The sequence below is a fragment of the Trachinotus anak genome, unplaced genomic scaffold (genome assembly GCF_046630095.1).
Source record: "Trachinotus anak isolate AG129_WGS33_773 ecotype Australia unplaced genomic scaffold, CSIRO_AGI_Tana_v1 ptg000032l, whole genome shotgun sequence".
NCBI lineage: Eukaryota > Metazoa > Chordata > Actinopteri > Carangiformes > Carangidae > Trachinotus > Trachinotus anak.
The window spans coordinates 14,783,518-14,805,167 of NW_027273883.1; the positions used below are offsets into that span (position 1 = coordinate 14,783,518).

General features: G+C 41.8%; 3 protein-coding genes across 3 annotated transcripts; all 3 read right to left on the minus strand.

The window, feature by feature from the left end:
- Positions 1–4,876: 4,876 nt before the first annotated feature.
- On the minus strand, positions 4,877–6,576 carry hoxa9b (homeobox A9b). Its single transcript, XM_071469730.1, has 2 exons — positions 5,666–6,576; positions 4,877–5,153 (listed from the first exon to the last, which is right to left on the minus strand). Exons 1-2 carry the CDS (start codon positions 6,180–6,182, stop codon positions 4,915–4,917), a joined length of 756 nt encoding a protein of 251 aa, XP_071325831.1. The 5' UTR covers positions 6,183–6,576; the 3' UTR covers positions 4,877–4,914.
- Positions 6,577–8,341: 1,765 nt separating this feature from the next.
- Positions 8,342–10,848, minus strand: hoxa10b (homeobox A10b). Its single transcript, XM_071470625.1, has 2 exons — positions 10,052–10,848; positions 8,342–9,063 (listed from the first exon to the last, which is right to left on the minus strand). The coding sequence occupies exons 1-2, from the start codon at positions 10,824–10,826 to the stop codon at positions 8,789–8,791; spliced, it is 1,050 nt and encodes a 349-aa protein (XP_071326726.1). The 5' UTR covers positions 10,827–10,848; the 3' UTR covers positions 8,342–8,788.
- Positions 10,849–14,932: 4,084 nt separating this feature from the next.
- hoxa11b (homeobox A11b) lies at positions 14,933–17,023 on the minus strand. The gene is given in 3 exon segments (XM_071469700.1): positions 14,933–15,342; positions 16,280–17,008; positions 17,011–17,023. Coding segments are annotated over 3 exon segments (975 nt in total). The 3' UTR covers positions 14,933–15,109.
- Between the last annotated feature and the right edge of the window lie 4,627 nt (positions 17,024–21,650).

Genomic DNA, 21,650 nt, shown 5'->3' on the forward strand with positions numbered 1-21,650 from the left:
TCTTTCTCTGGCCTGTTCGGTTTCTCACATGACTCATCTTGAAATAGGCCTATCTGATATGACTGCATATATAAATGCATATTTGGACTTTTTTTATTTGTAAAGATGCACTTTGAATAGAAGACAGATCTTGTGAAGGACTAAGATCTAGCCTGCAATAAAAGGCTATAATACAATTTGAAAATTAGTAATATCAGTTGTTCTATCATGATGGGGGCTCACAAATGAATCTGATGATTGTATTCGAGTTTAATCGAAATTCGATTTCTTTTTTGCTTGTTGCCAACTGTCCAGCATTTATAGTTACTTGTTATTTCTGCAAATTATCCAAACTGACCACATTATTTGACTTTTGATTCTCATTAAAAATGTGCAGCTAAATCGTGGTTTATATAAACAGCATTTACCTGCCACGGCGGAAAGATTTAAATCTGCACAGGTGTAACAACAATGAACAAAGAGCCCCCAGGAAAATAAATTATCCTCCGCAGTGTGTGATTTACAGGAACCTAAACACTGCATGCTGAGACATGAGCATATTTCACATTTCGTGTCGCAACACATTTTTGATTTATATCTTCTTGTCCAGAGCCGCTCAGACGTGAAGCCATGTTTTGCTGCTCGTTGTTGAACGAATGCAGACGACAGGACGGTGTGTGGATGAGTCGGCTCGTTTCCCGTCTGTTCTCTAACAACAAGAGACATATGGGAGGCAAGCAGGCCAAAACCTACCCACGGAGGAACTGGTTTTAGTTAAAAAAAAAAAAAAAAAAAAAAATCAATTACCATACTAGTCTGTACTGTGCTGTGGAATTGTTTTCATTTGGAGCATTTGTGACGCAAATGTTGAACCAGAATAGGAAATAAACGATTGAACAGTGAACAAATGTGCATTTTTTTGTTTGTTTGTTTGTTTTGTGGGGGGGGGGGGGTTCAATGTGTAAAGGGTGTTTCAGAAACTTTTATTACATGCATACATGTCTATACATACAGTGGCTATGCACAGAGATTGGCCTATGTGATATTTTGAAATGATATTTGATGAAATGATTGACAACGTTTCCAGAAGTGTTTACTGCCTGTTTTTTTTTCCCGTCATTAAAGCTGCAATATATCATATATCACATCATATCCTGCCTGTGTGAGAAAACTGGGGGGGGGGGGCAACAGTAGCCTAGATTCAAGCCGTGTATACCTTCTGGAAAACACATTTGGCGTCGAGCCGTGTGTGTGTTGTGTGTGTGAGTGTATCCTGGAAACAAAGCAGAATTTTCCTGCAGTTATTTGCCATAATTCATGGGAAGATTTGACAGTTACTTCTGGCGCGTTATAGGCCCGCAAATCAAACTGTTTTTTATGTCGACATGTGCAGAAATATCGTGCATGATTAAAAAAAAAACAAAAAAAAAAACAAAAACAAAAAAAAAAAACTCCCTGATATGGTCATTGGGCCTTTTTACCTCTCAGAAATTAAATAGATTTTGGGGATGTAGCAAAGGAATAAATCAGAGTAATAAATAAAGCTCTTGATACTGATATTGAAATGTCAATTGTTCAAACTGTAGGTTCGCTCTACTTCCAAATAATGTACCACCTACCTCTCCCATGAGAGCACCGGCCTGTCTGCCAGTGTACTTCCTGTTTGATTCGAGTGTCTTTGTTGCTCTGTAGAGAAAAGCAAAAACGTATAAATATGGTTTTAATGAGGATTTGAAGCAAACTTTCAAACTGACGTGAAACTGACAAAAAAAAAAAGTAGAAATTGTGAACTGTGCGTACCTGATGAAGGAGAGTCCAGAAATCAAACTCCAGGCTCAAAGAGTGTATTTCCCATGAGAACTGATCTGATGACGTAATAGCACACACATATTTCACAGAACACTTTGGGATTCATATGAAACAGACTATTGGCAAGTGAGGATAAGTGAATCAAACAGACTCTCATGTGCTCATGACTTTACTCCCCTGAACTTCTCCTCGGGAGTTCACTTGTGGCCTCCTCTGTCACCAGAGGTGTCATGAGGTTTGATGTATAGGGGTCACGAGAGGTCACTGCAAACAACATCCAAGCAGCTTTCTGTTTCTCTGCAGCATGGCTCCTCACACTCCTGTTTGCAAGGAAGATATTCATCCAGACACTCATAGGGGTCAAACTGGAATGCCATCAACGCACAGCACCGTTTTCTAGTGCCTGGAAGGACTGCACGGTTTAACATCTGTATTTGGCATGTTTATGAAAACTGGGAACATCAGCTATCCTTAATATCCTAACAGTTCCCCCCAGAAAGGAATAAGAGAGTTAATGAGGTGCATGTGGGTGACCTTTGGGGTTGTGAGATTGGAGGTGGGGGTAGGAGGAGTGCTAAAGGAAAGCAGGAAGGGAGGGACGGTTTGAGGTATCTCCCACTTTTCAGGACCTCAAGTTCATCTCAGGGGTCCTAGGTTCAGTGTAGGTCCTGGAAAAAAGGAGGGTGCTGACCTGCATCTGCAAATGTGTGTATGTTGATAAGTTTGATCATGTGTTCCCATTAATAATGGCAAGTGGAGCCTTTTCACCCAAATTATCTGTAAGTATGCATGTAAATATTCACATCAATTCACTATTTACTATTAGTTCAATCTTAGATTTGTTGAGTGAGAATGTATTGGAACATACATTCACATGTATGCAGCCAAGTGTGATTATCACAAATGCAGACATTTTTCTAAACTCTTCAAAAGCACAGAGTGGAGTCATTCCATAAACTGTTTCGTGCTTTTCTCACACAGGAGAAAAAAAATGTAAGAACTCCTGATCAATAATTATAAAACCTATAAAACCAAACAGAACACGAAGCATGACTAGATGTTCCATGATGAACAGGCCAGAAACACAAGTGGCGCAGGTCGCTAATAGATGGGGAGTGGTGTTTGCGTGCCATGGCCGCATCATGCGGTTTGAACAGTGTGTTTCAGACGAGCCGCTGCCTCCACCTGCTGGTGGTGAGAGCACAGCAACACTCAACACTGCAAGGAGCTCTGACACCGTCATCAAGACACCGGTGTTTTTGTTTGTTTTTTAACAACTCTTTATTTCTAGCTGCATGTGTATAGTGAAGCATGTTGTTGGTTTTATTTGGAAACTATTTCAATAGTGCTCTCTCTCTCTCTCTCTCTCTCTCTCTCTCTCTCTCTCTCTCTCTCTCTCTCTCTGTGCTGTGTGTGTGTGTGTGTGTGTGTGTGTGTGTCTGCTGACTGTTGTCCTGAGAGCCCTGCTCTGCTGCGACTAAACAACAAACGGACGTTTCTGCACCGAGACAGTGGAATTGTTGTAGACTGTTGTAAAGTAATTAGACGTTTTAGGACATACCCATCTGCAATACTGCCATACCCTCCACCCCTCCTTTGTGTGTGTGTGTGTGTGTGTGTGTGTGTGTGTGTTTGCTCGAGGCCTATCTTACAGCAATATTACATATTTCACTCTTTCCCCCGAACATTATTTGAAATGCTGCTTTACTGCTGTCACAGAGCCTCCACATGCTTTGTTGCTTTGGCACCTTATGAAGCTGTGATTGTAGTTCATTGCAAAAGGGCATCTAGTGTAGTTTTACAAGGGTGAGACTGTCCTGCTAAGAATTGTTAATATTGATACTGTGATTCATACAATATCTGAGTGCAAAATGATAAATACTACAATGTTTTTGGCTCTCTTTTGCATTTTAAAAGTTAAAGTTTTAAATGGCTTATTGGGATTTTTATTTAAATTGGTTATATTTCTGCTTATTATTAGGTCGCAATCAATAGTGTGGCTGTCATTTGTAGATTTTTATTTTTTTTAACCAAAGGATCCAGAGATTATTCACATTTGTGGCCATGTTTTTTTTTTGTTTGTTTTTTTTAAAATTATTATTATTATTATTGAATTATTGGTTAATCAGGCAGCTCCGATTCTTTGAAACAAAAACTACTGCCAATCAAATAAATATCCTCTACTCATGTCCACAATAATATTTTTGTAATGTATAAATATTATTATTAAAATCCAGCTCTATGCCAGAAGAACATTTCTGAGAGAAAAAAAATCTGGACAGGCCTTGGGAAGGTTTTGTGGCTCATTTGGTTTGTTTGCGCTATAAAGCTGAATGGTTACAAACCAAAACACGTAGTAAAAGTCATTTTTTAAATATATTTTTTCCTGCAATAAAAACATTTTCTTTTTTTTTTTAGTTTAATTCATCTTTAATGACAGAAGTAAAAAAAAAATCTGGTCAAAATAGTTTTAAAACTTTTAACTTGAAGGGAGTAGCAAATGAAGCTGAAGCACTATTTTATTCATTTATAGTATATATTTTGTTGAAATATGTCAGAAACACGTTGTGTGTCTTGATATTAAACAACGCGAGAACAAATTAATAAGACATGGTTAATAATTTTCTCATGTGCTATACAAACTACTCTTTATTTTGGATGAAATCAAGAGCGATGAGGTATTTTAAGTGTGCACAGTGTTTTCACAAATGGATCAAAACCTAACGGTTAAAAAACATCTAAAGTTGCAAATACAATAACTTAGACAATGCAAATAGGTAGCTGAAAGACATTCAGGTAGTCAAGAATAATTTCATGCAAATAACAAATTGCCCATAGATAACTATCTGTGTGCGCAAAATACAACATCGAAATTCTAACAAGACACTTTCTCCTTTCACAAACATGAAACACTGGATGTCATAGAAAAACAAAACATCCAGCATCGTTTTAACAGCACAAACTTTACAGCAATATATGTAACAGCTCAGGAATATTTAGGATAGACAGCCCCCCCACACACACACACATCCCCACCCCCCACCCCCCACCCCCCGCACCCGAACCCATCCCAACCATCTCTCCCTCCCCCTCCAGGCTCTAAATCCACCATCAGTTCAAAACCAGTTAACTGTCTCCCCGCCGGTCTTTGTTTTCCTTCTTCATCTTCATCCTGCGGTTCTGAAACCAGATTTTCACCTGCCTCTCGGTCAAATTCAGGAGTCTCGCTACCTCGTATCTACGATCCCGGGGGAGGTACATGTTAAACAGAAACTCCTTTTCCAGTTCGAGGATTTGGTGCTTTGTATATGGACAACGCTTTTTTCTGGTGGGCTTTGCGTGAAGCCAGTTGGATGATGGGTTATCTGGAAACAAGGGGTCAAAAACCACGAGAGAAGAGAGTTAATGCTGCCAGAGAAGGATTCAAAAACAAGACTGATCTGTTGACTTTAAAGAGAGAGCGAGTGTATGTGTGTGTGTGTGTGTGTGTGTGTGTGGTGGGGGGCATGCTGCTCCTGGCAACATCATATATTTGTAAAGGAATCATTTTGGTTAATTGTCACTTTGCACTGAGCAATTTGAGGACTGAGGATAGAAGAGGCCTGACCAGATTCCTCTAAAACAAAATTGGGTGCAATTATACAGTGGAGTGTCAGCCACCTTGAAGAATGTGCATCATATTTTTAACAGCGGAGGCCATTGAACTACGTGACTACTCTGCGAGCCTAAGGAATATTGGCTGGAAAATCTTTATACTAAACCAGACCTGTGACATCCAAGATAATTCCTCCAAATCTCCAGGCAATTTTCATTCATCTAAATGAGTCCAAAAAAAGTGAGCAGAATAAAAAAAAAAACAGTACAGCGCATTGCTTACTTGCATCTGTCTCCTTCGTGTCCTCTGCTGACGGGCTGTCGACTGTGCTTGTAGCCGGGGTTGTGGTTTCGCAGGGAATCTCCGCAAGGGACGCTCCGTTTTCAATGTCAGACAAAAGAGGTGTGTGCGTCTCCAGAGTTGTACATTCAGCACTCCCAATCAGAGGCTCGGGTTTTATCTCATAATGCATGGCTGTCGATGGTAATCCCGTCAGACACAGGGACGCAGAGACCGGGTCCAACGCCCAGGAGCGCGCAAACATGCCATCGCTGTCCCCGCTTGTGTAATGGTGATGTATATAAGTCGGAGCGGCTGTGTTTGGAGGGTGGGCCGACATGGGACTCCAAGATCCGCCAAAAATAGAAGATTTCGTCTGCAAAGGGCAAGACTCCTGTCCGCCATATTCAGTGAGCATCGCCTGCTCCACCCCTGCAGCTGATGAGTACCTCGGTGCCATATCTTCCTGCTCGGGAAGAACACGCGAGTCAACGTAATAACTCGTTCCCAACATCGACATTGCAAAAATGCAGAAGCAAAAAAAAAAAAAAAAAAAAAAAAAAAAAAAAGTGAATAGTGATAACCTGTTACAGTCCTTCAATCTTTAGAAGAAAAAAAAACCCAGATTCATTGCATGGTGTAATGTGCTGCTTTCCTGCACCAGCTCGGAGCTCAATGCGTCCAGTAAGTTGAACCTTGCCCAACGCTGGATAGGGCGCCCCAAAACACGTGACCGTGGGACAGAACAATAAATAATAAATCAGCCTGCTGCTCAACTAAATGGCCACCATTTTCCCCCACCATATTTTAATAGCAAATCCCCGCGCCTTTATTGGGAAATATTTCGTTTTATAAGCAATAAACGTTCAGATTTTTGTCAAGAGATCTTATGTTAGTGTAATCGAACATAGTTGTGATGAGGGGTGGTGGAGGGGTGGAGGGGGGTAATACTACTTTAAAGCCTCCATTTGTGAAACAACCTCTTCACTTAAAAAAAATTTATATTCATAAAAACCTAATGGGATTATTTACTCTCCAAAATAATGTATAAAAAGCTTATAATAATGTAATGACCTTCTATAAAACTTTGGGAAAGAATTCTGTCAGTAGCTGGTACGTGCAAGGTTTTCAAGTCTTTTTAAATAAGATAAGAGGCGAAGACGTGTTCAAATTACCACTGGATTTTTTACAATATCTAAACATATGAAGAGACGGTTTCTAAGCTGCACATTGCAGTGTCTGCAGGGTCGTGGGTCCACTTTGAAGGCAATCTAAAACGGAAAGTGGGGTGAGGTTATTTGGGTGCTATATAACAGTCCTTTTTTATCACGGGCAATTGGGTTGTTTTTCTTAAGGTTACAACCTGGCTGTCTAAGCTAAATATCACCAATAAAGCTCAGCCTTTGTGTCCTTTCTGTGGCGCAAGCAGACGCATCCGGCATTTCCTCCGGCGTGGCAACTGGCAGACTGCAATGATCATAACCGAGGCCTTGTCTGTCCTTTCCTCCTCTCCCTGGACATATACAAGCCTTAATCCTTTCTTTTCCCAGCCTGCATCTTTACTTCCTGCTTTTCAGATCACACACATGCGCCAGAAAGCCTTGGCGGAGATGGTCTTAAATTGAAGACGTGGTGAAAACTTTTGTATCGCTGAAAAATAAATCTGACCATATCCAGATGCATGCACAACCGTGTTATGGTTTCATAATGAGAGAAGACCCACAGAGAGATAAGAACCCTCTCGCGTGTTCCTTTCACTCACCACAATAAAAGACGCTGCAGTAATTTTGGAATGATAAATTTCGACAGAGTCTGCGCCAAATTATGGAAAAATTAAATCACCTAATTAATAGCAAATCACTTTTCACGATGCGACGAGTTTTACTGAGGTAATCAAGGCAGTTTCGTGTTGTGGGAGAAATAATAAAGCCCAACAACATGAGACTACCTAAACCACTCAACAGTCCGCTCTCCTCTCCAGCAAAATCTGCTACAACTTGCATTTGTTTTTTTTTGTTTTTTTTTTGTTTTTGTTTTTTTGTTTTTTTTGTGTGTGTGTGTGTGTTCAAGGTGTAAAAGTTATATAATTTCTCGGTTTATCATCTGCCTGTAACAATTTTTAGGAATATGTAAAAGCGCAAAAGACAACAATCAGACAAGTTCTATTAAAAAACGGAAGCCACGCAGTCTAATATTTTCTGATGTTGTTTAGACAATTTTCAAACTGTTGTGCAGCATTTGAGACTGTTTGTTACTTAAACAACAAATATTTTACAATCAAAAAAAAAAGTTTAATTAGTGTTGGTCTTTGTTTTTGTAGATGGGACCTACTCATTTACAATTTAACAATGTAAGAATGTGCCACATTTAAAATAATAGACTATTGATGAAAAAAAAAAAAAAAAATCACTGCTTCTTCATTCACTGTGTGGTTTGCATTTAAAATCCAAACCTGATGTCAAGGGCACAAAGCAACGAAGTGTGCACGGCCACCAGATATCTTTAACAGGCCTGAACTATGAAAAAAATCTCCCTCAACTACTGCGATAACATTTAGTGTGGACAAAGCGGACCCAGTCCAAAACAAGAAGACATTATCACCACGCACTATATCTGTGCCAACTGTGAGCTTTAAACAGCGCGCAGCTCCTAGTCTGCCTCTGAATGAAATAAGAAGTCTACAGTTGCAGGGATGGTTTTATTAATTTGACCAGCAAAATGTGCAAATACTCATCAAACCTCTTGGGTTCTTTAGCTGTCACATAAAGGCCTACCATGTAACTGTAACACAAGTATCCCAAGGGTTAGTCCAGCATGCAAATTCCAATGGTTCACTCAGGTTGAATATACAATATGTACAAGCCTGAAGCTCTGAAACATTGTGGTCACATCCTGAACATTTTAAACACAATGGATCAACGTTACAAATGTAGCCATTTATAAATACATATCCACGACAAATTAAAACAGACGTGAAAATAACATTTCCGAAAGAACAACAATCAATAAGTTAGCAGTAGGGTCCTATTTTCCATGGACATTCTCACAGTTGGGTGGGGGGGGGGGGGGGCTCTGCACAGGCGCCCTTGCCATGGATGGATGAGGGCGCCAGAAACGCAGACAGTCTCATGAGAAACTGAAGTTGCTGGAGAGCTCTCGGATCCTATTCTCCCGGCTCATTTTTTTCAGTTTCATCCTCCTGTTTTGGAACCAGATTTTGACTTGCCTGTCAGTGAGGTGCACACTGCGGCTGATCTCCAGACGACGCTCTCTAGTCAAGTACATGTTGAAGAGAAACTCCTTCTCCAGCTCCAGAGTCTGGTGCTTGGTGTAGGGGCAGCGCTTCTTTCGGCCACTCTTAGCTGTGAGCCAATTAGCCGTACTTTCCATTTTTCCATCCCCTGCAATGAGAACGAGCCATTACACATTAGAGGGTTTTAGGCAACAGGTGTGACAAATCCATGCTACCAGAGGGATGATATCTTTTTTTTTTTTTTTTTTTTAAAGAAATTATGGAAAAGTACAATTCAAAATCCAAAATAATCAACATATGACTTTGTCCAGTTGATAAACCACTGTTCTCAAACCACTGAATATAAAGCTTCATATGTTAGGATGGATACATTTTTACTCCGCAAGCACAGATTTTACAGATCCATGTAAAAACTGATTTCTTTGTTCTATTTGGTTTCTAATACGCCTTTACGCGCAACCAGGAAAACTCTGTGATTACATCTATGTGTCAATGCAATTCAGCATTTGACCAGACACTGTTATTTGCTACTGTTAAACAGCCTTAACCAGAGCAGCCTGTAGCCAACTGCACCTTTATTAAGACATAAAACACAGCCTGTACAGAAAACACAGCGCGGCCTGTGCCTTAGAATCAAAAGAAATCACAGTCTTGGACAGGACACATGGACTAGACTTGAATGACCTTGTTGTTGCTTTAAATAAAATAATAATGAAACTCTGATCATATTTAAAAGCAAGGATAGCCCATGTGCTTTACACTTATCAAAACTTCACACTGTTGAAATAAATCAGTGAGGCCTGTATTATTCATACAGGCGCTGCAATAAAGCAGCCTGCATGTAATCTAAAATAGGAGCAACTACAACACAATAGCTCTGATCCTCGGCTCTGATTGGTTAAGTCACGTTCAATTTCACCTCATGCCCGATAAACCTGTAAATACCCGGTTAACACACCCCTGTGAGTGGCTGACTGTTGACCTAAATATGAATCCTTTAACCAGCCTTCATGCCTATGCTTTCCTTTTTGGTTAGAAACCATTGGTTTAAAAAACACGGACGCTTAAAAATGACATGTGCATGCCCAATGTGCCGTGTCTGCTATTTGTTTTCACGATGTATGTCGACTCTGCACCTTTGACTGGCTTTTCTGGACATTCCGCACTGCACGTCTCAGCGGGCTCTGGGGAGGAAGAGCTTTCCGATGAGAGGCGGCTGTCCTCCTCTCTGGCCGGGGCGCAGGGCGCAGGGAGAGGCGCCTCCTCCTGGCTCTCCCTGCGCTCCGGCTCCGCAGAGGCAGCCGGCGGCTGAGAGGACTGGCTGTCCAAGCGGGCAGGTCGCGGCAGAGCAAAGTGGTTCATGCTCGGCTGGACATCATGGTAAAGCCTGGAGGTCGTGTATGTCTGAGACAGGCGGAAGTAGCCGGGGACTGGCACGGTGCCGCCGGTCACCGGGCATGATGCAGTGGAGTAGGAAATGTCATCTACTGTCGCTCCTTTAGGACATTTGTCAGACTCATAAAGACAATATGCGCCCTCCTCTTTTATACTCGGTGAGAAGGAACACGGAGCCATGTGCTGGCCGCTGGACTGGTCCACCCGGCAGGATCTCGACGTTTCCAGCCACGTTTCCATCCCTTGAACATACGGAGCAGAAGAGGGGATCACGCTCTGGGTGCTTGGCTCGTTGCGCTTACCGATCCCCGGGAAACAAGAGCCACCGGAGAGTCCATATGAATATTCCGGCGCCGGTGGCAAATACACGCCGTTACTCTGGTAATATGAACCACTGTCGGTTCTCACGTTGATCAAGGAGTCCACGAAAAAAGAATTTCCAGCTTGGTTGTTGGGGCATGTCATCGTTGTGGTATAATTTGACGGAGGATGAAGATATCCCTTTCTGGCTGACATTTCTTGTGCAAAACATTGCTGAATAATTACTGATACTCACGCTTCTCACTGTAGCCTGCAGCCAATTAAAACACCAGGCGACTACAGACTCCTCCCAGTCCGACCAGGCAGCTCCACTGTGTCATATATTTTGTTTTAGGCTAAGTAAAGAGAAGACTGTGGGGGGAAAATGGTGCATCAGAGGGGTTTAAGTAAAATCTTTAAATCTCCTCTCAGTCTCGGATTGCGAGCCTCGATCACCAACCCCTGAGCCTGGAGCTGCCTATATGTAAATTCAACATCAACCCCAGTCTGACAACTCAGTTGTTGAAAGCTGTCCCTAACAATTATGTACAATGCATAGCTTTATGGCCACTTTTACAGCACTGTAAAAATGAAGGGATCTCGAGGTGCCTCTGAAAAGCCTGGGGTGCATCAAAGATCCAAAAGGTCGAGGGACTCTCAGCCCTTCTTGCGCTGCTCTGATGGTTATTATTAGGCCATTTTAAAAATTCCTCATGGACAGTCCAGTAGCTGTGAACACAGTGTTTCATCTCGCCACATTTCCGGTCAGACCAGTGCAAAGTCACCTCCTGCTCTTCCAGCTCATATGATTGTGCTGTGAATATAGCGGGTGCAAATGCCATGAGTGCGTCCAGTCACCTTTTACTGCAAAGTCTGTGTTGAGCATGTAGGCACAGTGAAGTAGGCGCCACAGCTGAACAATGCCCTGGAGCTACATTTGACTTTATGATTACCAAATACTGACGGGACAGCAAAAATATAGTTCGCTACAGAACAGATTACAGTACAAGTTGTTAATCTTGCTTTTATCACTGTAAAGAACCACTGGGAATTTGTAAAAGTTTCTGCACGTATTTACTCACTATCTACACACACACACACACACGTATATGGTCTTATATATGGCCTATATATATATATATATATATATATAGGCCATGTATGTGTGTGTGTGTGTGTGTGTGTGTGTGTGTGTGTATATATATATATATATATAAGAGTTAACTATAGACTTTATGCTTTGTTTCAATTTTTTGAGACAAGGCCGACAGGTCTGAGCTGGAGGTAATGGGAAAAAATATTAAAACTATAACCATGATTTAACCAGAAAACAAAACATAAATAAATCAAATTTGCTTGCGTAGCATTTTCAAAACTATAACCTATTGTTATATGATGCCATTTAGTCTCAATTCAGAATAAACAAGATCAATAACCAGACATTCCTCGTACAAATGAATAAAAAAAAATGGTTTTCATCATATCAATAAACAACCAGTAAGCAAAAAGAGTTCGTCTGGACTACTACAATATTTCAAATATTTTTTTTTTTAAAAATGCACCAACCTATGCTTCCTTTAAAGGCCATCAGTGGGTCAAGGGGTTTATAACACAGGTCTCCAGATTTAGGTCGGCCTATAATGTCTCCAAAGATAGGTTTACCCTGAAATACAACATCGACTAACTCCATTTTCCTATGAGTCTGGAGCCAATACGTCTAGAAATCAGAGCTACAGTTTATGTAGCCTACAGCCATTTTTATGGCGTCAAACGTCCAGCAGTCTGGCTGCAATGAATGATAATATTCATTAACCCTATTGAGTTGTCTCCTGTGATGTTTCTGTGTGCGCAGTGGGTGACCTGTTCCTCTTTTATTATTCCCATAAAACTTATTTTTAATTCAGACAATTATTTTTTTCAAGAAACGTTAGAAAAATGAATAGAAAACCCCAGACTGACTGTTTTGGGTCTAAATGTCTCCGTTTGCCTCTGTCTCGCTATGCCAGCGCAAAGCACTCACAACGAAACACACACGCACATACATGGATGCAAAGAGCTGCAGCAAAAATATCAAGCTGAACAATTTGTCTATATGAGACAATTCAAAGTTTTCTCATTTTCAGGTTTATAATGTCAACATAACATGTAAAGAGCATAAATCCAACTTGATGTTTCTAAAATGAAGTATACGTTACATTTTAAACTGTATAGAGATGATAAAAGTTAGTGAGCCACAAAATGCCTGGGACATAAGCCATTGTGATCTTATATCTTCGTGTGCATCAGTCACCCCAGGCCCATAACTTTTGTGGAGCTGCAACCTGAGAACCTGCATTAGATTTGATGTTCAGAGACAAAACAGCTTTTCTTGCACTATTTACTTCCAGCACTTTCACAGCGATGCTCCCATTACATCATAGCATCTCGAACAGCGTCCTCGCTTCAGTGCGTTTCAGATGGAGATAAACTGGAGTAAAGCAGAAAAGTAGACATACCTCCTTAAACCCCCGCCTGTGGTCATAAAATGCGTGCGGCAATATTTGCGTGCCTACCTGAACAATGACATCCTGAGGTGGTGATACGTTTTAAAGCAGTTGAGACAAACTTCTTCTATATCTCAATTCACGGCAATGACATTGATCTGAGGAGCGCCACCCAGTGGGCGAAGGACAGCAGGCCGACGCTGCGACGCAACACAAACGCAGAAGATCCCTACCACGGTAAGATGCTGAAACAAATGACGCCGGAAAGGTCCGTGAACACAAGCTTTCAATGCTCCCAGCCGTTGTTTTTCAGCCCCTTAGTCACAGTTAATAACCTTGGTCTCAGACGCTTTATTGCACTGCACTCCAAATGCTCCAGACGAATCCGCGTTTTATGGCCAAGTTACTGGAGCAACTGGGAGGATGTGCAGCAATCAAAGCGGAATTCCTGGGAGCCTCACAGGATGCACGGTATAAGGAAGGCATCAGGGCCCTTATTAGCTTATGGCAGGCCATTTAAGTTGTTTTCAGGGGCCTTGTGGTGGACATAAAACCACATCAACCAAATTTCTACCCATCTTCTTTGGTACGAGCGGTTCGTTTTACCTTCCTTTTCAGGTTAACATCCGCATAGCCTGCACATTTAGAATCAAAAGTCATGCTCTTAAGATTAAACCACTCCAGACAATAAATAAATGATCATGCTGCTAGTGATGATCTGATGCGTTAACTGGAGTTTGTCATCTCTTCATTTATTCCAGTGCCACTGCCTGGTTTTTACTGGATACAGTGAACATGTTTTTTTTTTTTTTTTTTTAAATCTCACAACCACCACTCTGATGGAAGCATAATCACACGACTAGATTCGCATTCTTTAAGAGGAGACGGCCTGATAGATCTAGATGCTTTCAAACAAGTGTCAGGGTTGAGTCAGAAAGCCCTAACAGGCAGGTTAGATTTAAAAAATAAAAATAAATCAAACTTTCCACATCACCCAGAAATGAATGAACCCTTTGTAATGGATATCAAATGTGCAGCGGATATTTCCAGCCATGGGAGAATAAGGAGCATCAGGGCATCCGATCCGATACACGTGCTGGCATATAAAAGAAATATGGGATTATGTTTCATTTGTTCTTTTATCAGCAATTTGCCCCTTGGATGAAGTTGGATATTAATCCAACTTTACGGCCAAGAGCTCAACAAAGCGCTTGTACTGAGGGTCAAGCGCAGATGTCGAATATCAGACTTAAAATGCGTGAAATCAGTGCCCTGGTGTCAGATTATAACCAAACTCATTCTCTGACTATGCAACATGGACCAGTCATTGCTGGGAGCGCCGTCATGTCAGCTGGGCTCTTTCAGTAGTAATTGCAGAACACACGAAGCAGTTTCCAGTTATCGGAGCTGTATTTGGACAATAAAGCTAAAAGCTTAAGAGAAAGAAGGAAACACGGACAGTAGTTTAATGTCAAGATCTCTGGCCACAGAAGTTGCGTGTGCGTGCGTAAATCTGTGAAAACAAGTATCATTTAAAGGGAAAAAAAAAAAAAAAGATTATTTTTGAAAATACAGTACGTGTGTGCGTGTATATTGACGGAAGTAAAGTTTAATTTAAAGGAAAAAGTAGGGTTGTTGTTTTTTTTTGGGGGGGGGTGCAGTACGGTCATCTCTGTGTGTATTATTAAATATTATAAAGGGAATTCATACACAGCTGGGGTTCCTCGTACACGCACCAAACACGCAACCACGTAACTTAAAAAAAAAAGGAAAATTGTTGTTTGGTCGGGCAAGGAGAATATATGGCCAATAATAATAATAATAATAATAATAATAATAGAGCCAACGGTGTTTAATGACAAAATAGCTGGTGTATAAATAGAATTCTTTATGAAGTCTGGTACATTAAAAAAAAAAAAAAAAAAAAAAACTCGTCATCTTGTCCAGGTAATGATGTGGATGTGTATAGATGAGAGGGTGCATGGCTGCGGGCCAGTGACAGTCTTTGTTCAGTTTTTATAGCAGGGGGTTGGTGGTGTAGTACTGTAAACGGTCTCTGTTCAGTTTCTTCTCCTTCATCCTCCTGTTCTGAAACCAGATTTTGACCTGGCGATCTGTCAGGTTGAGCATCCGCGAAAGCTGCAGACGCTTCTCTTTGTTGATGTAAACGCTGAAAAAGAATTCCCTCTCCAGTTCCCTGATCTGATACTTCGAATACGGACATCTCTTCTTGCGCGTCCTCTGGCCACCTGGAACACAACAAAGGGCAAAGGTCACCACATGAGATATCCTACACACATTGCCACAACGTGAAATAAGTCTCTGCGCGTTGCTTTGAAGCAGCAGCGGTGGTCTGCACGAGCTGTGGAGTTCAAGTGTTTCCTCGCTCTCAGGCCTGCAAGCACGGAGATTTGTAAACAAAGACTGGACTTGGTGGTGGGACATGATGGACATGAAGAGCTGCGTGTCGGAAGTTGTGGAAACGTATTGAAATCTGGGCCTAGAACCAAACACGCAGGAGAGGGGTATCATGTACGTGAATATGCTTTTAATGTCCGCTTTTGCTTTCACTGCGAGTAAAAAAAAAAAAAAAGCCTGTCGATGTTGTTTTAGTGTTCGTGGAGCTTCATGGAAAGCAGTTGTTGGATTAAAATCCTCGTAAATCCAGTGCATTTGTAAATATTTATCTTTATACAAGGAGCGGGGAAGGTCTGCTCCAAAGTCAGATTGAAATGCCTCAGCAGCCACTTCAGTCACCACAGAATAAAACAAATTGTAAATCCAAAAAATACACATGTTAAACATCAGTATGGTGACCAGATTCATTCTGAGCACATGGACACAAATATGGGAGATTTATCTCAAATGTTTGGATCGTTATTCCAGTTATATGCGAAAAAATATATTCAGCGTATAAATGAAGTTTTACGGGCTAATTAAACGAGGATATTTAAGCGCACAAATGGAGGAAGAAGTGTGGCTCTTGTTTGAAATGTTGGAAGAAGAGTTTAACGCCAAAGTCTTCACGGCCAATTTCAATCCCAAGCACGTGATCTTGTCGTTTATAACATAGTTTTGTTATAGGGTCCTCCATAAACCTACCGTGCTTATAAAACAGCATATAAAAAGCTTTAAGAGCAACGCGTTAGATTTTCTCTCCTCCTTGCATTAAGCGGGGCTACTCACTGCTGCTTTTGCTCTGTTTCTCCTCGCTGTGGCCGGAGGACGACTTGGGGCTGCAGCTCTCCGCCGTGTCCGAGCCCGGGTGAGCCGGAGGAGCGGGGCTTGTCCTGGCTGCGTGTTTGTCCGCGTCTGCGGGGTGTGCAGTCGGCGTCGTGCTGCTCTCTGCGCCGGCGTAGGCGGTGTCGAAGAACTGGTCAAACGCCTGCGGCAGGACGCCGTTCCTGCCGACGCTGCCATAGAAGCCGGGCGTCGGGTTGGAGGAGCTGGAGTGGCTGGCGCCGGAGCTGCCCTTCACCAGGATCTCTCCCCCCCGTGAGGTCGGGCTTGTCCAGCCGTCCCTGTGCATGATGTCCTCAGTGTAGCAGTGCGATAAGCTCCCCCTGCTGTGGTGCCATTTACTGGAAGTGTCAATGCCATAGTCTCTGAAAGCCACATCTCTCACGGACGGGACCTGTGGCAGGGCTGAGGACTGGTAAGAGTATGTCATGGGGCAAGAAGACTGGCTTTGGGTTAAATAATGAGGGAGACCCGAGAAGTCTGCTCCGGAGACGTAGTAAGTGCAGCTCGGTAAATACATATTAGAGCCAGAGATCCGCTCATCAAAATCCATATTCTGCTGTTGGAAACGTCCTATAATAATCCTCGCATAGTTCCTCCGCGGCGCTGCGCTCCAGTCACTTTGAGGCAGACTGCTGGAGCAGAAATCCTTAGACCTACAAGCTGACGTGGGGATCCATCTCTATCCATTCCTGAGGGCCAAAGCCATGTGACCACTGGCACAAAATGACAGATAGCCTACGCCTCAACGTGTAGGCTATATGAGTCAATGAGTTTATAAAGAAGACCTTTGGCTGTATGGGGAAGGAAAAATACTGAGAAGGAATTTTGCATCGACCCAATTTAGACTGTTTTGAAGGAGCTAAATATCTTAAACATGGGTTCTTCTTTTACCATTGATTGGTGGGGCCACTTATAGCTGTCTTTAGACTATTGTCGTTATATTACCATATTACAAGGTAGAAAAAAAACAAAGAAATACATCCAGTTTCACGCCAAGATGCTTAACCTGCCAGTTTTTTTAGCTTATAGTTCGTTTGTAAACCTAACCCTCACCTTAACCCTCACCTTAACCTCTGCTTCTGAATGCTTTTTAAAGAGGAAGATCACATTTTCGACCATGAAGGTCGTGTATGCATGGGCTATGTATGCATGTAGTAGACTATGCATGCAATGGCAACATTTAGGACACGACTGAGGATTTGTTATATTTGATATGACAAGGACATTTGGGCCTGTGGCGCACATGCGTCAATTATTTTGAAAGCTACTTGTTACTGATGAAAATTTCTATTTTGAATCATTTTATCATTGAGCCAATGGCCAGTATGGATTCATAGTCTCTGCATGTGAATCTAACACAGCTCCTCTCTGGCTATATATAGACTAATCTAGTCGACAAGTGGCGTAGCAATGTGAGTCATGTTGCACTTTTGCCAGGCATCAGTCCAGTTTGGCACAGGGGAGGACAAAAAGACAATAGCGTGCACAGAAAGGCTTGGTTAGTTCTCTTATGGTTGCTATGTGTTTGTTTGGAGCAACATTTTCATGAGCATTAAAGCTCTGGTGCAAACTGCTCTTATACCCCGAAATGATGTCTGATTTCACGCTGGTTTTGTCACTCTGTGTGCGTAAAAGTTGATAAGCCTCTTTTTTTTTTTTTTTTTTTAAATGTCTGTATGTTTCTTTACCACGTGTGCTCGCACTGAACCATCAAAACTGTCCATGTTGTGTTCAAAGAGTCGTCGTACGGGAGGACTCATCTCCAAAAATAAAATGTTGGGGATACAAACAAGAGGGTGGCCCGAGGCGGCCCTGGATGAAGTTCACGTCAGGGTAATCAGCTGATATATACGCAGTCACCACAAAGCATGCGTTTTACCTTTAATGTAAACAAACAGATGTTGTTTATAGGCTATGAATAATAAGTGTATTTGCGGAGGGGGGGGGGGGGGGGGGGCTCCACTCTTTACTCTTTACATCGCCTGTTCTCTCTTTGCAACGCCCAATATAAACCGTTGGACACGGGCTATTTCCCTCAGTCCAATTCATTTTCATTTGTCATCGCTGCTGAGTAAGTGGGCACATGTGTCACATATCACTAATCCTGTTAGGCAGCCAATTTCAGAATTTAGTCCAAATTCACTTTTCATACATCAAAGACTGTGAATTTGTCATCTGCAGGGAAGCATTAGGAGAGTGTGTAGTATTTCATTCTGCCCAGGTGGCTTTGCTGTTTGACTTCAACTGATTGGGCTTCATTCAGCGGCGTGCGTTAGGCTATTACTGTGCGAGACTGTTATTCATTTGGCGCTTAAAATTGTCTTACATAATAAATTTGACGACAATTCTTTTTTTTTTTTTTTACTATTTGGTGAAGTATTCAGCCGCTCAGAGGCAGTGTCAGCATTCAGGCCGAGGCTGCAGGAAGTGGCCCACTTTGTCACATCCCAATACGTCTTACAGCACGGTTTTCCAAAATAAATAAATAAATGAAAACTAAAAAAGTTTACAGGGTGAAACAGGAGCCAGTAAACGTGTATTAATCCGCTAATCTGAGATAGGCGGTAGTGAGGAGTAACAAAAAACGGGTAAACCTGGACCTCTAGATGGATATAAGGAAAAGTGACAGCTAGCAAAAATATATTTCCATTAAATTTAAATTTCTCTTTCCCTTGGATGTGTGAAATTATAAACATATGCAAATAAAAAAAATGTATCAAAACAATGGAAGCTTAAATTATCTGTTTAATACTGTGAATCAAAAAGGTTAATGAAGCCGAATATAAAACTTTTTCTTAGTGTATATATATATATATATATATATTTTTTTTTTTTTTTTTTACGTTGCTTTGACACTAACATGAAAGTCAAGGCTGGCTGGTCGTTTGTGAATCGACTTGAAAAGTTCAGCCGCAATAAAGTTGGAAAAGAGAAATAAAAAAAAAAAAAAACCTGCAGTAGAAGATCTGTGAGGATTAAATGTATGACATGTATTCAATGAAATGGAAAAGCTGACAGTCTAAAAATACATTTGGATGTAGCCGTCACTGGCGGCTGATGTGGCTGTTAGGGCGCAGCTGACGGGGATTTTCAAAATCAAAGCAGTTTTCTTGGTTTCCCTGAATTTTCTGTCGACACTTAAGCAGGAATGCGGTTCAGTTTAACTGCCTGAAAATCTGTGTGCGCCTCCTGCTTTTCCTGGTTCCTGAGTTTAGTTCACAAGGGACCGTTTGCTAATATTTAGATATAATGTGCCAGTTAAGATTCACCGTTTACTGTAAGGATTGTGCATAAATAAAGGACAACTGAGGCGTTTGAGCAATAGATAATAGACATAAAATAATCGTAATCATAATAATTTATCATCATAATTTGTGTGTCGGCGTATCGGCACAGGCTTAATTTATTCCAATGTGAGTAAGCATCACTGGTGTGAAGACACAGGATGAATTTAAATTCAGTTTGTCTTTGAATGAAAGGAGGTGTAAATCAGAAAGACAGTGACAGCAGGTTTCAAACCTGTGTTTTGAATTCTGGTGGTGTGGAGGCTGTGTGTTTACATTTGGATGAGGGAAGCGAAAACCCTCAACGAAAACTGCTGAGGAAGAAACCAAAGAGCTAAATATTTCTAAATCCCTTCACTTTCATGATTCTTCATAACGATGTGGGGGTGTTAGGCCTGAATAAAGATGAAGCCCCTGCTGAAAGCTGACTTGTGACTTATAATGAAGCCTTTTCACTGTCTTTCAGTGCAATAACTGCAGGAAGTTAACGTTAATGAGAGTTTATAGCATGAAAAAAAACCCAGAGGAAAGATGACCAGTCGATTTTCAAGCTGAAAGAAAAGTGAGCCCAGGTTTGCTTTGCTGATAATGGACAGTTAGTCAGCCTCCGCAGGGACGAACTATGGGGCCAAACACAGACTAGACGGTGTCTAAAGAAACACGCAGGATATAATAAGCCTGCTGCTACACAAGGGCTCCGATTATTTGACCCTAACTAGTGAAATATGAGAAAAGAAGTTCATACGTGGCAACACTGATAAAAAAAAAATATGGTTGAGTCTGACAGCACCTGGATGGTGGGGGGCATCACCGGATACTGGTGGGCGGGGGGGGGGGGGGTGAAGCTGCTGTAAACACAGCGTCTTAAAACCATTGAATAAAACTTTCTGTGTAAACCCAGTGCTTTCAGCGAGTGGGCTTTGTTTGTTTGTTTGAGGATATCAGGATTTGCCTCATGGACATTTCGCCTTTAACTATATTTGATTTTCAAATGAAGATTTTTCGTTCTTGTCTGAAGTTCATTGCACAACGTACAACGCCAACACACACACACACACACACACACACACACATACACAGGCCTACACAAACATGACGGAGTGAAAATGTTCTGCATTACAAACCGAAGAATTCATACACAGGCACCTATCAGTCTTTAAGTGGACTGTTTCTTGAATTAAGCTTGAATCCGAATTCAGACTTCCTTTGTTACTGTGTGAATTTTATTGCCTCCACTTCTTTTGAAAGTTTAAATTCCAGTCAGGTAGACAACATTTTCAACTCTGTCGCTATCACTGTTGTTGTTTGTGTTATGTTACCACCATCCTTATGTGCCTGACTCACGCTTCAGGCCTGCAGCACACGGGACAGCTGTCAGGGGTCAGCACATCTGCACAGGGTCCACAGAGCAAGGTTTCTGACTCCGTCTCAACTAGGTAGAAGGACATTTACACCAACTACACCCCCGCAAAGTGGATCAGTGATAGCAGCCCGAATGCTCTGGGAAACCAGTTCAAGCTTCTTCAAATCAGAAACATATGTGAAGAGGCGCATCTATCAAATCTATCAGCAGCCTGGCTTCTCTAAGTGCCTTTGAGCAACGATAAACTTGTCTACCATTGTTAGTTAAATCGCCCTACTTGTACATACGAGGCTGAGCTGAGAGGGAGACACTCAGCAGAGGGTGCTGCCTCGTTACTGGGACAAATGCTCCTTTTGATGGTACAAACCAATGCTTCAAGTCCAACCGGACAGTTGAACCAGCAACCTGCCGGTCAGGGTTTGGAACAAGGAGCTGGGCAGTTTAGAGGTCAGTGCCATGTCCCGGTTCTAGTGTTTCATATTTACATTTCATAGAAATCAACAGTTACGTGAACGAAGCCGCAACTGCACATTGATATCCCACTGAAGCTGAGCTTGTAAATGTCATGAGATAATGTGCAGTCCCATTACACGGCGTTTCACTGTGTAGGTAACAGGCCGAATATCAATAGGCCCACTGCGAACTACAGGGTGAGATTTGTGCTTAA

Excerpts from the sequence above, each read along its gene's own strand:
- hoxa10b (XM_071470625.1), bottom strand. The coding sequence starts at position 10,826 with ATGTCAGCCAGAAAGGGATATCTTCATCCTCCGTCAAATTATACCACA. Across the intron at positions 9,064-10,051 it reads TCCAGAAAAGCCAGTCAAAG|GGGATGGAAAAATGGAAAGT; the intron begins GTGCAGAGTCGA and ends TTCTCATTGCAG.
- hoxa9b (XM_071469730.1), bottom strand. The coding sequence starts at position 6,182 with ATGTCGATGTTGGGAACGAGTTATTACGTTGACTCGCGTGTTCTTCCC. Across the intron at positions 5,154-5,665 it reads CACGAAGGAGACAGATGCAA|ATAACCCATCATCCAACTGG; the intron begins GTAAGCAATGCG and ends CCTTGTTTCCAG.